Raw genomic sequence first — 15622 nt, forward strand, 5'->3', positions numbered from 1 at the left:
ATTTTAACTGCCCCTTTTTATCTCATTTTTCGAAATACTCTAAAATAGTCTTAAATGCCTAGTGAATGACTTTTTAATGGAAAGCAGCCTCACTGACCACAGCAATATTGAATGTTAAAATTGAAATAGGAGTTTAAGTAGACAAACATGCAATATACCCTGTTATTATGAAGATACCGTAAATATTATAAAATGACAATATGAGTTGATTATTTATCAGATTTGTGTGGTTTGTCTGCTCTTATTAACGTACTGATGTATATGTCATTATTTTTGCATTGCACTTTGTCTGATTCTTTTTAGTAAAAATGTACATACCGAGTTAATTATTGCTACTTACAACTGGAAAAAGCCTCATAATGCTGTTTAATTGTAAAGCTCCCATTTCTAATTTCAGACCAAGAGTCTATCAGAGCATGTCCATGATGTTTCACAATCAGGAGCTGTGAGTGTTGGAGTTTACTTGATAACCCTGAAGGCAGCATGCAGCTAAGTGGCAGGCATCATGGTCCAATTGAAGAGCCTCTCCTGTTGCTTGACGATAAGTGGGCAGGAGGTGATGTGCATGAATGATGTTTCTCTATTGCATTCATGTAAACAAGAAATTTATAGGCTGTTTTTTTATTTTTATTTTTAATAAAGTGTAAATCCAAAGCATGTACAGTGTTTCAAGCACACAAACACATGGTCGCTAACACACGTAAGATACATTTACAAATAAGTTTTCCCTGATTAACAGTCAGCTCAAACAATTACTACCGGTATATCTCATCATTCGCTGTCCACCCATTGCTGTTCATCTCAGTTTATACTCAATAAAGCAATTACACGCTTAAACTCTCAACTCTAAGTGCATTACACATCTTTCCATACACTTAAGAAAATCAGGTAAACTGAACAGGGGAATATCAAATTGTCCAGTTAGCCATACACAATACATGAAATGAGGCAAACTTCAGTAACACTACTTAAAACAATTCATTTGAAAGGCCACGGTATGGAGCAGTAGTCCATCCCACATAAATAGTGAACATATATTAAGATGAAATCATATCATTACAACATGGTCAGATCTACACCTGGCTTTGCAGCACCAGTAATCACTTTAAAGCTACTCTGTAGTAAGGCATCTCAAGAAAAAAACTAAAGTATGAGTGGATTTACTCAGGTCTTAAAGGAAAGTACCTCTTATTTCCAGAGGATGTTTTCCTTGTATCAAAATGCCACTTGAGTAAACAAACAGCCATTACATATATCTTACCTGAAAATAAAAGGGAAACACTTTAATGATTCCCCAAATTAATGACACATAGACAGAGGCAATAAGAAAAAGGAAATAAGGAAAACATAGGAGAAGTGGAAGAACATCCTGATAACAATATGGATTATATGTTAGTTTTCTGTTGTGGTCCTATTTCAGTTGCAGGAATAAAGTATGAATTCTAGCAATGAGAGGTAATTTCCTTTAGAGATAAATACTAATAACAGAACAGTTTGAAACTGCAAATAGTTGTTTATAAATACACATAATTAAAGACACCTGAGATTCAGTTTCATGTAGTTGCTGGTATTTTAGAGGTGAGACAATTTTCTTTTAAAAGTTTGTGATCTAAATATGAATGGTAATGTTGATGTTTTACGGCAGCGGGGACTCATTGTACACATCCTGCCCAGGTTCCTCCTCAAATGTCACTTTGGCATCATCTGCATCCAGCTGCACAACACAAAGACAAAGGCATCCAATTAACACACACCACATCCCAAATCATGAGCAAAGTAGGCTACTGTATAGGGTGAAGACTGGTACTTACACATTTCATCTCCATGGCAGAGAAGAGAGGGCCGGTCATGAACATGCGCAGGGGGATGGTGAGGATGAGGACAAAAGGCAGAGCCAGAGAGAAGGGACTCATCTTCACCACCCACAGGACGGCCAGACACGCCACCTGGATCAGAGTGAAGAGATGCATCCGCCACGGCTTAACCTGCACAAACCAGACAGAGGAGGGAGTTAGCAGAGGTAAGGCATAAAACACTCGTATATAATAGTTTACAGGGATATTGTCATTGGTTAATGTGCACCTGAAAAAGTGCACGGTTTGTTGTCTCACAATCTGTAGGCTACATGGTCTTATGATCTTTGTCTAAATGTACAGGTAATAATTTCTTCAGGTAAATTAATTCACTTTCTGTCACTTTTTTCAGTAATTCGAGTATGTTTTAGTATGATTCCATATTTTTGATGCAGCACGCAGAAGGAATTTTGGACTAAAATAGCATTTATATCTGCCTACAATTAACACAGAGACTTACATTTAGATAATAGTCGATTCAGTATTGATCCAGTAACATTTTTTCAATGTGAAATTAACTAAAAATATAGCAACAATATAACTGCTTTTAGGTGAACATTGAATCAGTGTTGATTCAGTATCAGTTAATGGTTGAAAATGTGACGTCAATCATAACGAGCGCTTTCAATGTTGATTAAATGTCGGGAATCAATGTCGATTCAACGGAGCTGCTTGACCATACTTCAATGTTGATTCAATGAATGATTTTGCTATCTGGGACTGCACTTTCAACAACAAAACATCTCTAGACGAGAGCTGTATTTGAGGAAGTTTGATACCCTGGTGGCGTAGGCGTCGGAGGGATGGTATTTCTTTGGCGTGATCAGCAGAAGCATCCTGTCCCACATCTGGATTCCACTCAGAGAGGTGATACCCATGTAGAGGAAGATACCGAACAGGGCTGTCATCGGAATCATCTTCAGTATAGGTTCCATGTAAATAGAAACGCCTGGAAATCACAAAGGAAAAGTGATGATTATACTAGAGGACAAAGGGTTGTTTAGTCTGACCCTGCAGTGTGTTTGAATGAGCAGTGTGTGGATGGCAGCCCTTACCAACCATGACGGCCACAAGAATTCCACTGATCCTCTGCTCAATCACCTTCTCGATCTCTGGTTTCGGGCCCTTGGACATGACAGTGAGAGCGTTGGCGTGGGTGACAGATCGCACGGTGGCAGCGCTGAGCCAGGGCACACCGAAAATGGAGGAGATGCCTCCCATGGTGACCAGGAGGAGCAGATCAAAGTGGAAACCAGATCCTTTCATCATCTTCCTCTCAGGTTTGCTCACGATCAGGCTGAAGATGCATGGAGAGAAAAATAAGTTTAATCAGCCTCTCATGAGTCCCCCCCCCCCCCCCCCCCGATGTTGATGTCATTTAAAGTGTCACTCACGTAGTAATCTGGGACTCGAGGAAGATGAGGATGAAGACGAGCAGTGCAGGTACGCAACAGGCGCCCATCATCCAGATGGGGAAGTCCTTCTTCTCTCCCATGGGGTTGATGAACCAGCCTCTGACTTTAGGGTTGGTCACTTCAACACCTTTGGGCACAACCAGTTTCTACAAGACAAAAGGTTGATGTTTATTCAGAAAAATACAAATACTAAATACTTCTTTAACATCTTATCAGCCATATTCAAGATCTTAATATTAGGCTATATAAACCAAAATGCACAAGTGTACACAGATTACAACTAAATCTAGATAGAAGATAATTAAAACAAACTAAACTAATCCTAAAATCTAAATCCCAAATTATAAATTTTGTCCTTAAACGGAACCAAATCTGGTAAATCTGCTCCAGACAATTAAATAATAGCCTGATAGCAAGCCATGTTGCCATTGTCTTTGTACAGTTTGGGTATTGTACATACATTGTTAAAACACAGTACACTTACCTGAGTGTAAGCATCCTCAATGCAGATATCCACAGCGATCATAAAGAAGATAGCGATGGGGACGCCGAAATCTCCAATCATACGTCGGATCTAGTGAGACGGATAGCAACAGATACAATATGGATGGATTTCTCTAGATCCATAAGCTTCTTGGAAAACTAGGAGCAGACAGTTGGTCTTACCGGGCCGGGAAGGTAGTGACCATTCTTGAACTGACGGAGGAAGTATGCGATGAAGAAGCAGCCAAACATCAGGCACATGGACAGCAGGGCGGTGTTGGGGTAAGGCCTCTCAACCTCCAGCTCGTGAACTGTGATGTTTCCGTCCGAATGGTACTCGATGTGCTCCATGACGACCGGGTGGAAGGGGTCGTCCAGTGAGTGGTTCAGATGTTCGTAGTTCAGGATCAGAGGGTGGGTTCTGAAGATCTGAGCAAGGAGAGAGGAGATGTCAGAGGTTGGAGAAAGATCAGCAAGATGACACGTCAGATGTTATAACTGCATTGTGACATGGACAGTGGGATGAGGTTAAGAAACCTTGAAGAGCTTATTGAAGGTCTCGTAGATGAAGATCAGAGAAATGAGGATGGAGAAGATCTCTTGGGTGAAGCGGGAGATGAATCGGACCAAGAAGCTGCCCTCCACGGCCACAATGACGAACACGATGATCACGAGCCACATTCCCACCCAGATACGACCCACAATGTACTCGATGCCTTGGCTCTTGCAGAACTGGTGTGGTGTTAACAAAGAAAAACAGATGCTAACAATGAAAAGAACAAAAAAACAAAACAGGGGTTTGCACATTTGGCAACTTGGACTTACAGCGTAGAAAGCTTCCTCAAACACCAGCAAGGGTCCAGAGAAACCGATGACGAGGACAGGCTGGGCAGCGATGAAACAGAAGATGACACCCTGGATGCTGGTGGAGACCATAAGCTCGGACACGCCCATCATTTGTTCCGTTTTGTCAGCTACGGTCAGTTAACAGACAGAATTACTACAACTGTACAAGGTGGTCAAGGAACCCCAGAGAAATCAGACCCATCTCTTCATTTTGAGACCCTCTCTTACCCAGAAGACCTCCAAAAGTGATGGCCGGGGACAGGGCAGCAAAGTAGATGAAGATGACGGCTGCAAGGACCTGAGGGTTTAAAGCATCTGTGTAGTCGCTGATGTAGTGGCGGTAACGGCGCTTGACGTCCTTCACCATCCCACCGAAAGGATAGCCGGTACGGGCCAGAGGGTCCTCCCGTGGCTTCTCCGGACCCTTCTCAACTGGAAAGATCAATGACATCAGTTAATAATGAGACTAAATTGCCTTTTCTAATTCAGATGCCACACAGGCCACATCTGTAGATTTTGGATGCTCACTTTTGACCCTGTCGCCAAATGCAAGACGAGAATCACAGGGGCGGAATCTGTCGGTCAGGATTTTCTTCTGGAAATTGATGATTGGCTCCAGCATGGCCTGATCTTGGATTTCAGTGGGAGGAATCACGATGCTGCAGTCCATGAAGTCAGCAATGGCGTTGGTCAGATCTTTGTCAGTCTGGGCCAAGAAGGCCTCCAGGCAGAACACCTGTCAACAGAGACAGACAACACAATCAGCCAATCAACCTTATTTATCAGTGGGGGTAGTGTATTCTTATCACTGGAGCTACGGTATGCATGTTGTTGAGATAGACTCTTTCTCTCCTCACCCAGTCAGCCATCAGAGCACCCATGGCGCGCCCACTCTCGCTGTAGTCAAATCCATTCTGGCTGGGGCCCATAAGGGCAATGACGAAGCGAACGGGGATGGGAGACTCCAGAGCAGACTCCATCACCACAGAGTCCCTCAGCCTGACGAAGGCCACCACTGGTTTCTGCAGGAAGTCCAGGGCACCTTTGGAAAACATCAGTTTGTTTGTTTTTTTTAGTTGTCTCATCTTGAGCTCTGTATCTGAAGACATGAAACTGTAACATGAACGTACCTGAGAGGACAATTGAGGCCTCCATGTTGTCAGAGCTGTCCCTCTGCAGAATATTTAATGCACAGCACAGTTAGTCGCAACTCATCGACACTTGTCAAAAATAGATTAAACTAAAAGTAAAAAGTAAAGAATTATACCTTTGTGGACACAGAAAACGTCTGCATCTGAATATCTCCAGAGGGCATCACCACAGGTCCCTCATTCTGACTGCAGGGACAGATGATATGAATGTAAAGAACATGCGCCGAATGCTCTGTGAACATCATAGTCTTGTAGAAAGAGGCGGAGAAACAACAGGTGCTGGTGCTTACCTGCGTCTCATGAGGAGAGCCCTCAGCAGCCCGTCCCTGTCGCTGGATCGAATCTCATTCTTGTTGAGCAGCTCGTCGGCCATCTTCTCGGCCACAGCAGACAGACTGCTGGCATCCAGGTCCAATATGACGGCCCCTGAGGTCATGTGAGGTCAGGTGTTACTACCGAGGCTTTTTACATTATAATGGTGGTATTCACACAGGATTCAAACATTTAACAAACATTTAATGTAATTCAAAGGCTGTGCGGTTTAAAACTCACCTGTGGACATGGTCTTGCGGACCTGGATCAGACTCTTGAAGGTCAGATAGGAGACATGAGAAGGACCCCATTTTCCCGTGCCGGGGTTGCGGTTCTCCTCGTAGCCCATCCAGCGGCCAGTCTCCTGCCAGGTGCTGCCCTTGAGCTCGTTCAGCTCCACATAGGCCTGAGGTGTTGCAGTTAAACTTAATTAATGACAGTAGATGATGGCGATTATATGTATTGATGAACTTCTGATAAAAAAAAATATTGACTTACTTGAGCGTCCCCTCTCGTGGTGGCGTTGGTGTTCATGTTCATTTGAGCTGAAGCAGAAAGATAAACCAGTGAGATTTACAGTGATTTGAAGTTTCATCTCATAAACAGCTGGACGGTTCTGACAGGTGAATTTACCATCTACACCACTGGAGATGACGATGGCCATCGGTGGCTCATCCTCCTGCCCCCTCTCCGGATCGTAGATGCTGCTCTGTTCTGGTGGAGTCCTGGTGGACAAACATAAAACATGAATTAGAAGAGGAAGACTATGGAAGACCACTCTACATTTAGTTAAAACAATGCAACTTAGCTCTGACAGGGAGAAAACATTTGAAAAATAAATATTTTCTATAATTGTTTTATAAGATAAATGGATGTTTGGTAGTTGTAGTTATAATCACTTGAGGCAATGAGGTTCTCTAACTTTGTCTAATTCTGCTGTTGCTGCTGTTCCACTGTCGGCCACCAGAGGGCGGTGTTGTGCAACATATTTCTAATGACCACTGTATTGATGCTCAGGCTTGTTGGGGACTTCTGCCCTGGGTTTAACCTCTCAGACAGGCGACGTAACACATACACGCTGTATGTAAACCCTCCCGGTGGTCTGGCACGCTCCCATGACCACATTATATGCCACAGTATTGATTAGTTTTATTATCTGCAACTTTATCACTTTTTTAAAATTCATATCCACATTCTCTGCACAAATCTAAGTCTAGTGTTTGTTCTGTTTAAACCCTGTTGTGGCGATAAGCGGCTCTTCAGGTGTCACCAGTGTGGTATTAGCACACGTGATGTGGATGTGGATGTTAACCTTTTTTATTTCAAGGTGGGATGGGAATAAATCAAAACAGTAAAGGGATGATACTGAAAACCAAAGAAATCCCCTGAAAGAGTCTGAGGTGCTCTGGACTACAGGCTGTTTGTAGATTCATTACTACACATTATACACACAGTCATCCGAGACACTGTTAAAATAGTCAGTGAAGGACCCAACCAACAGAGTTTATACAGAGCTGACGTCACAGAGAGAAGCAACTCACAGTCGGACTGGAGAGGGGAAGGCTGAGTCATTGTCTTCATATGACATGTCACTGCCCTGCACACGGGGAGAGTTCAGAAAGAGTTAATGGATGACAACGAGAAACAGTTACTGCTGCAGGATTTAGGCTGCTAAACATAGATTCCATTATCACCCAATGTCCAAAACTTTTCTACTTGAGAGAAGCTCGGACGATATGCAGAACCAAAGTTTGACATTTGACATTTGACATTTGACCGACCTCCTCAAAGCTGAAGTTGTTCTCCATTGATGTTTGTTGAATTGTCTGCACTTGAACTTTCAGCTATTGTTGTGCATCCCCTGAGACAACAAAGGAATGAATGAGCATTAAAAAACCATAATAATCATCTCAGATATAATCATCATATGTTTTTTCCAGCTGAGTGTCATGTGGTTTTGACAAATGTTCAACTGCGGCACCCAGAGTGCAGCGTTTGTGCCAAATATACACGAGTAATCAAACAGTTTTCATCTAATCAGAGTGTAAAGAACAGGTTTCACAGCCACTACAAAGACCGGTGAGGCCTTTGACAAAGATAGCGCCATCTACAGCCACGCAGCCGCTCTGAGTCGGTCTGCAGAGCCACGGCTCACGACAGATAATCAATCAGCCGTTGAGAATGTGAGCTGCGTTAAAGTTTCAATAGAAGACGTACAGAGCGTTATCTTTAGGTTACGCCCTTCTTCTACCAGACACCTCTGTTCCCTCCAGTTACAGCAAACTTCGAATACTTAATCGGCCATGCAGCTACTGTAAACTGAAGTTACACAAACTGTCATATTCATGCAGAAATACACAATAATTATGTTTTCTGGGTTTTTGGATGGTGCACAAACAACTGACCAGAATTTGAGTCTCACTGTTGCACACATCTGCACAAAACTGATAAGGCCTGATGAATAGTGATGCCTCGGACAAAACAGTTTACAGATATAGCCAATGCATGTGAACAAATTATGCAGATGAATATTAAGAAGTCATTGTTGAGCAATGCCTGGAAATCTGCAGATATTTAAGCACAAAGCCGACAAGAGCAGGCAAAATATTTCTATATGCTATCACCGTGAATGATTAAAACAGACTGAAATGTGTTTTACAGAAAATGCACAAGAAATATTTTGTTTGTAAGAGTTTCATTTTCTCTCCCCTGAAAATAACTACAGGTCAGAAATACAAACTTGAAGTGAAATCCCGCCCTTATCTCGTAAACATGGCAAACACATTAAAGGTTCGAATGAAGCTCCACTATCAAAGTGCATCAGATATCCATCTCTCTTGACCACCTCTGCCCCTCTGGTCCTGTAGTCCCATAAATAAAATGTGTCCGACCCTTGTCCAGAGAAGGTCACACCCCTACCTGCATGCAGGTACTCCCACCTGGTCTCCGGCGCTGGAAACAGGACAACCTCTGTTCTGTCCGGTGACAAACTGAGCCAGGACAAGCGAAAAAGTCGAGTAACAGTGGGCGAGAACGAGAGCAGCGGGAACACCCACCCACAGGAAACTACGTCGACCAGAAGAGGTGCTGTACCCCACAACCCACTAGAGTTGCTCAGCAGCTTCTTGGGGGGGTTGACGGAGATAAGGCCTGTGGGACAGACAAATAGCCCTATCAGTCTGGGACACCTTGAGGCAGGGATATCCCAGCCCTAGTTTGTCTGCTCCGCCCTCTCAGCGTCAACCAGGTTCAAGTGTGAACATGGACGTCAGGGAGAACCTGTCGTCTGAACCTCATGGTGTCTGGGGGGGAACACGGGGGGTAAAGAGGGTAGAGAAGGGTGAAATGTAGAGTATCAGGGGACAGCATCTCTCACTGCGTCATGTAGGTGACTTCCTGGGGATTCCCTGAGGGGGGGTAGTTCCTCTGGCCTCGATGTGATCTGATAAACACATCGAACTTTTCCTCACTTCAGTCCTGAAGTTCACCGTTGGTCTCGGGTGCATGTGGCACGGTGTCAGCACAGCAGGGTGAGCGGAGCTGGATGCTAGATGCTGGTGGCCCAACCCACACTCTGATGACTGATACTGACACTGGGCTGCAGGGCCGAGTGGAGAGAGAGAGAGAGAGAGGAAAACATCAGAGAGAGGTCAATGAAACAAAACGACCCCAGATGAAGAAATCTGTCATCAGTGGATGGATGAATTTACTGTATGTCTGTGTGGCTGCAGGGAAACACAACTTGCATTGATATTTACAACACAGTTCTTGACAGTTACAACGAAAGCGAAAGGATCTGCACATTTAACCACCTGATTATTGATCAGATGATATAACAGAAGTCATCGACATCCTGCAGGATTCTTTGGTTCCTTTGCACAAAAACAGAAAAACTTACAGAAATTGTAATTCTGACCTGCTTTAGGAGCAGAGTGACTTCTGATTGGACCATCTCTGTTGTATCCTGACACACATATCTTCTCATCTCATCTCAGTGCAGCTAGTTGAACCTTAGACCAGTTGGTTACTCACCTCTGGGGTCGTGGATGTAAAACGAGTCCTTGTCTCCACATGTTGAGGTGTCCTTGGGAAAAAGAAGACGTTGTCCCACGATGCACCTGACTCACAACTCTGCTGCCATGAAATATAACTGTGTGAATGAGTTGGTTTTAAGGTTTTAAATGTTCTTTCTCATGTAAGGTAAATAAGAAACACAATACAGTAAATTCAGATGGGAATCCCTTCACTGGTAGCTCATTAAAAGCATCTATCTATTCATGAGGCCTCAACAAAGACTCTCACATCACTGAGATGTGAACAGTTTGATCCTCTCACACTGTTCAACAGCAGGTTTGATCTTCAAAGTGTTGAAGACTTGAACACACAGAAGAAGAAAAGTCTTAGATGTTTGAAACATTTCAGATAAAAGTCTAAATTTGTTGCACAAATCAGTTTGACTGTGGTGCAATGAATTCTGGGTAACTTGAACAGCTCAGCGCTGAAAATAGTTAACAGTTACAGGACATTTAACGTTAGGGAAATGTATCTAATACTGAAGGAATAAAAACAGAAGTCTGATCTGATTTAAGTCTAAAAAGGCTTTCTCTATATATTACAATGTCAGATGGTCACTGAAAGGTATCACCAGTTACCACGGTAACACAGGCCTGCAACCTGAGTTAGCCTGGGTACAAGGAGTCTGATGCTTTCGACATCTGGCATGAGTCTATAGTAGGGATGTCACGATTACAGATTTTCTAGGTACGATTATTGTCAGAGAAATAATCACGGTATTACGATTATCACGATTATTATACATTACGGTAATTAATTTCAAACACTATTAATGTGTAAAATCAAATATAGTCAAAATATAATTACATTACTAATTATTTACACAAAGTATCTATTAAAATATGACCAATTATTAAATTATTTGAAATATATAAGTCATTAATTGTCATCTATACCAAATGTTTAAGTTAATTTTAATCTTTTTTTTTTTTATTATTACAAATTACACTGACTCTAGCATTAAAATTCCTACCAATTCAATGCTACGTTAGGTAAATCGACCAGTAGCTGTGCATTTACCTTTACTTTGATGCACATCCGCCAATACGGTTCCGACATAATCTTTTTTTGGAAAGTGACGGTATTTAGGAATCTTTACGATCAATTAAAGCAGAAGTAAGTGATATATTTGTGTTAATATAAGTCTTAAATAGTTATATCTTCCGACAGCAATCACTTACATAGAGTGTTTGGACTGAAACACGGGTCTGTCAGTCCCTCTGCTCTGCTCTGAGTCGAGGAGAAAACATTTATCGTATCCTACAGTTTTTATCCAATGAGGAGAGAGAACGGCATGCAGGGCTGTGTGTGCAGCCAAGGGACGCCGTGAATGTGGCGACGTAGGGACGAGGACTGTTATGGTGCGTTCAAGGAAACTCGTTTTTTTCCGACCTGTGAAGTCGTACCAGTTCGATCTGGTACATAGACTGTACAAAAAGACGTACTGGTACGATTTCACGGGTCGGAAGTTACGAGTGGCCGTTATAGTGACTTTCACCGGTAAAACAGGTCGGAAAAACACGAGTGGGTTGCCTGGAACGCTACAAAATCGTAAGTTGTGACTTGAAGCTGTAATTTATGATTTCAAAAGCCTGCCTGGAACGCAGCATTAGCGAAAACGACCGGATCACTCACTTCTGCTTTAATTGTGGCGTTTAATACCGCGATTAATTGTGAAAACAAGTAATTGTGACATCCCTAGTCTATAGCCTACAGTACTTTTGTGAAACAGTTTGCCTGAGGAAAAACTAAGACAAGTTGTGTCAGTGCAGCAGTGAAGCAGCTTCCAGAGAGAGGTCCGTTTTTGAAAGTTATGGACAGTTTCTATTATTAACTTGCTGCTGGATGTCTGAACCTTCCTAGACATTATTACAGTTTTTCCTCAGTCACTTTGGTGCATTTCTCAGATCAGAATGGAAATTCTCATAACTATTAGTTCAACCTCCACAACATTCAGTCATTTGTGCACATCATCGTGGCAATTTCTCCTTCCTCTGAACAAATTGCAAATGCTTCTGGACATGTATCAGTTGCTTTCATACATTTCTTCGCTGTTAACATTATCATTAGCTTATGTCATGTCAGTCAAATTTAATTGCTTGAGTCATCACATACAAAATTGTTGAACTAGTTGTCAAAATCTGTCAAACTAATTTTAAATGTTGGGAGAACCACTGTGAATGATATTATTCAAACAAAACAGGTATGTATAGTATTGGACAGTAATTCAGCATTAAACTCTGCACTGCACTACTGTCATTGTGTCAGGCTTTAAGCTTACAGTGGGACAGGAACTTTTTACATTTTACATTTAGGCTTACAGCTTTACTACAGTACATATTTACTGTATTGTAGTGTATTACAGCAACCTACTCACAGTAAATGTTTGCCATATTTACAGTATGGTACTGTACTACAGCACAAAGCGAGGATGAAAATATTTATGACTATTATGATTTTATGGCCCCTCAGGTTTATCCTGAGGCCCTTTGGGGGCCACAGTATTGCAGTTGGAGTGTCACAACCCACGACGCAGCTTGGAGAGAGAGATCTCTGATCAGGTCAGGCTGTTCCTCGGTGACAACAGCCTCTCAGTTGTTTCTGATGCCTGTGATCAAGTTGTGATTTCAGCCTGATCCTTCAATGAGGCCACATGACTCAGCTGAGTCGTCATGAATTTGACTGCATGGTCCAGATAATTTGCATCTGCTCTCTCGTGTGCCTGTTGTCAGCTGCATGGAGAAACAACATTAGTTCTGGAGCCACTTTACATCTCTCACTGTCATCACACCTCCAGTGGGTCGTGGTCATGTGACCTTCACAAGTTAATGTTAGTGATTCTAGGAAAGAGCATCAACACTTTCTCTCCATAAAACACACATAGAGACTACACATTCTACAAGAACAATGACTATTCTGCCAGAAATAAAATATATGACATAGATATGTCATCTATATCACATATCACATAATTACATCTAAGATGTACTTAGATGGAAAATATCCGTATTTTGAGTTTTCACATGACCATGTCTATATTAAACATAAGATATTTACTTTGTTTTTGAAAGTTTGTTTAAAAAAGCAAACATACAGAAATCCTATATTTTTATATAGCCTACTGTATGTTTTTCTTTTTAATCTCCATATTAGTAGTGACGCATATTTACATTCTGGGAAACTGGTCTCAGACTTATATTTATGTTGAGGCTTTCAGATAGATAGGTCTATAAACATAGAACTACATACATGCTAGATAATATGTATGTCAATAAATGGAATTTCTACAATTTCTGACAGGTTTCATGTCCAGTTTTTACCATATGTGCTTTTATTTTGACATGTAAATATATGTCAATAAATAGAAATTCACTATGTGCTTATATTACATTTGCGAGATAAGTGAGTTTCTTTGATTTTATTTACTTATGATGCAGATGCAGCCAGATGTAAATGTTCATTTGTGTTTTTGTAAAGTGCTGATAAATGTTAAATATGTATAGTTTGTGCATTTAAATTATTTTCCTCACGATTTGAAGAGCGTTTGTTGTGAAGTTGTCAGAATTGACCTTGAACACATCATGAACGGCTGTAGCAAATTAAAACATTTCAATAAAACTCAACACATTGTGTTTCGCTTGCACCACAGTAGTGACATAACACACACACACACACACCTCGCAGTGAGAGACAGTGGGCCCCTGGCGAACACACTGTGGCACGGGCCTGTTATCACCAGTGGTGGCAGATATCTGTCGTGTCCATACGGTGTAGAGACACTCCCAGTTTCCATATAGTATCTTCATTTAGTTCAACACATCACATATAGGAATTTACATAAAGTAACCTGGTATATAGAGACTGTTAGAAACACTGTTTTAGATTTAAAACACGTCTAAAACAAAAAAAAACTCACAAAAAATCAACCAAGACCTTCCTAAGATGCCAATTTATAAGTATATACATATGCACCATAATAAAACATGTAAATATGAAGCACCACAAACAAGACAGAGTGATTTTAGTGTATAATCATGTTCAGAAGCTGCAATAACAGGAAAAAAAGAGAGAAGAGAATCTAATTGGCTGAAATGCATCATGACAAATTAGCCAGTGTTTGTTATTGATAACGCTGCCGAGTCATTTAAAATTTCAGTCGACCAATCAGAAAGCACCGAATTCACGCCTCGAACCACTCACAGGATGTTTTCATGTTTGCTGTCTTTTAATATGAAATCAAAGTACATTTAGTTTGTGTTGTGTTTTTTTCAAATTACACAGTTAAACAGAAAATGAGACTTAAACATTAATATAAATTCTAAATATGTCATCCTTTTTTATTTTAGTTTTAAACAGGATTCACCTACATCATCACTGGTGCAGCCTATTGGTCTTTTCAGTCACATACTTGTGCAGACTATTGATTTAAATATGAATAGAATCATATAAGTGGAAGGTCATGCAGCCTCAAATATACTTTTCAAACAGCGCTGCACATTTCCAGAGCTGAGGCAGCACCGATGAACTCTATCAGTGTTTCAACAAGCAGGTCGCTGTCAGTTATCACTGAGGGCCAGAGCTGAAGCCAGAGTCTGCAGCACAGACCCACCTAGTCACAGTGTTACACACCAGAAAAACTACACAAAACACCCTGAAGTGGCACATTATATACAGTGTGTGGATCACTGCAACATGGAAAAGTCACTTATCATTTGCACAATCTGCCTTTTCATGGACAGCCATCAAGGAATGGAACAAGCTGCCTGAAACCCTGAAAAGCAGAACAAACTATTTAAATTTCTCTCATAATTTAAAAAAATGGCTACTGGAGAACCAAAGTTGCCAGCACATTTAAAAGCAGGGCACTTGTTACTCAGTTAGTCTCTTAAAAAATGTATCTTAGTACCTCTTAATGCACTCAATTTATGGAATTCTCGTAAAATCTTATGAAATACGAATTGTCGAATTTTAAAATGTTTTATGTATATTTGTATCTTGTAAGACTTAGCTTTTCTTTCCATTGATTATATAGGGTAGGTTACACCTTTCTCAGGTGTGTTGCACTTGACCTGTTTTTTTTTTAGATGTGGAAACTGTTGTTTTTGTATTGTCTATGTGTTGTCTACTGTCTATTTGTGTATCACTCTTGTAAAGTAGTTTGCGGTCTGTGTTTCCTGTGTATTTGTTATATGTTGGGACTGCAGATGGAAATAAGCTGTGAGCTAAATCTGGTGCAACCATCTCTTCATTTTCTGTAAATGATTAATGTGATTGCACATTGTCCCTTAAATAAACTAATAATAATTGTTTTTCAAGTCAGAGGTCAAACTCCTGCTGCTTATTGTTCAGTGATTCTCATTTACTAGTTCCACTTCCTACGTTTAATTTACAATAATATCCTTCAGTCTGTCCTCAGTGATGAGACGACGCCTGATATTTGTTGGTTCAAAAGTCACAATAACAATGTCTTCACTTGGGAGCGTGTGTT

The 15622-nt window shown here is 41.2% G+C and overlaps 1 protein-coding gene across 1 annotated transcript; it reads right to left on the bottom strand.

Moving 5' to 3' along the window:
* Positions 1–55: 55 nt before the first annotated feature.
* On the bottom strand, positions 56–9149 carry slc4a1a (solute carrier family 4 member 1a (Diego blood group)). The gene is made up of 21 exons (XM_083977902.1): positions 8980–9149; positions 7842–7921; positions 7602–7657; positions 6694–6785; positions 6559–6605; positions 6301–6466; positions 6039–6174; positions 5865–5934; positions 5728–5770; positions 5455–5639; positions 5126–5333; positions 4826–5029; positions 4577–4725; positions 4289–4483; positions 3935–4180; positions 3753–3842; positions 3248–3414; positions 2909–3150; positions 2633–2802; positions 1812–1985; positions 56–1714 (listed from the first exon to the last, which is right to left on the bottom strand). Exons 2-21 carry the CDS (start codon positions 7866–7868, stop codon positions 1637–1639), a joined length of 2745 nt encoding a protein of 914 aa, XP_083834028.1. The 5' UTR covers positions 7869–7921; positions 8980–9149; the 3' UTR covers positions 56–1636.
* Between the last annotated feature and the right edge of the window lie 6473 nt (positions 9150–15622).

Source organism: Trachurus trachurus (genome assembly GCF_905171665.1).
Source record: "Trachurus trachurus genome assembly, chromosome: 8".
NCBI lineage: Eukaryota > Metazoa > Chordata > Actinopteri > Carangiformes > Carangidae > Trachurus > Trachurus trachurus.

Excerpts from the sequence above, each read along its gene's own strand:
- slc4a1a (XM_083977902.1), bottom strand. The coding sequence starts at position 7,868 with ATGGAGAACAACTTCAGCTTTGAGGAG. Across the intron at positions 6,175-6,300 it reads CCGCAAGACCATGTCCACAG|GGGCCGTCATATTGGACCTG; the intron begins GTGAGTTTTAAA and ends ACATGACCTCAG. Across the intron at positions 5,640-5,727 it reads GGCCTCAATTGTCCTCTCAG|GTGCCCTGGACTTCCTGCAG; the intron begins GTACGTTCATGT and ends TGTTTTCCAAAG.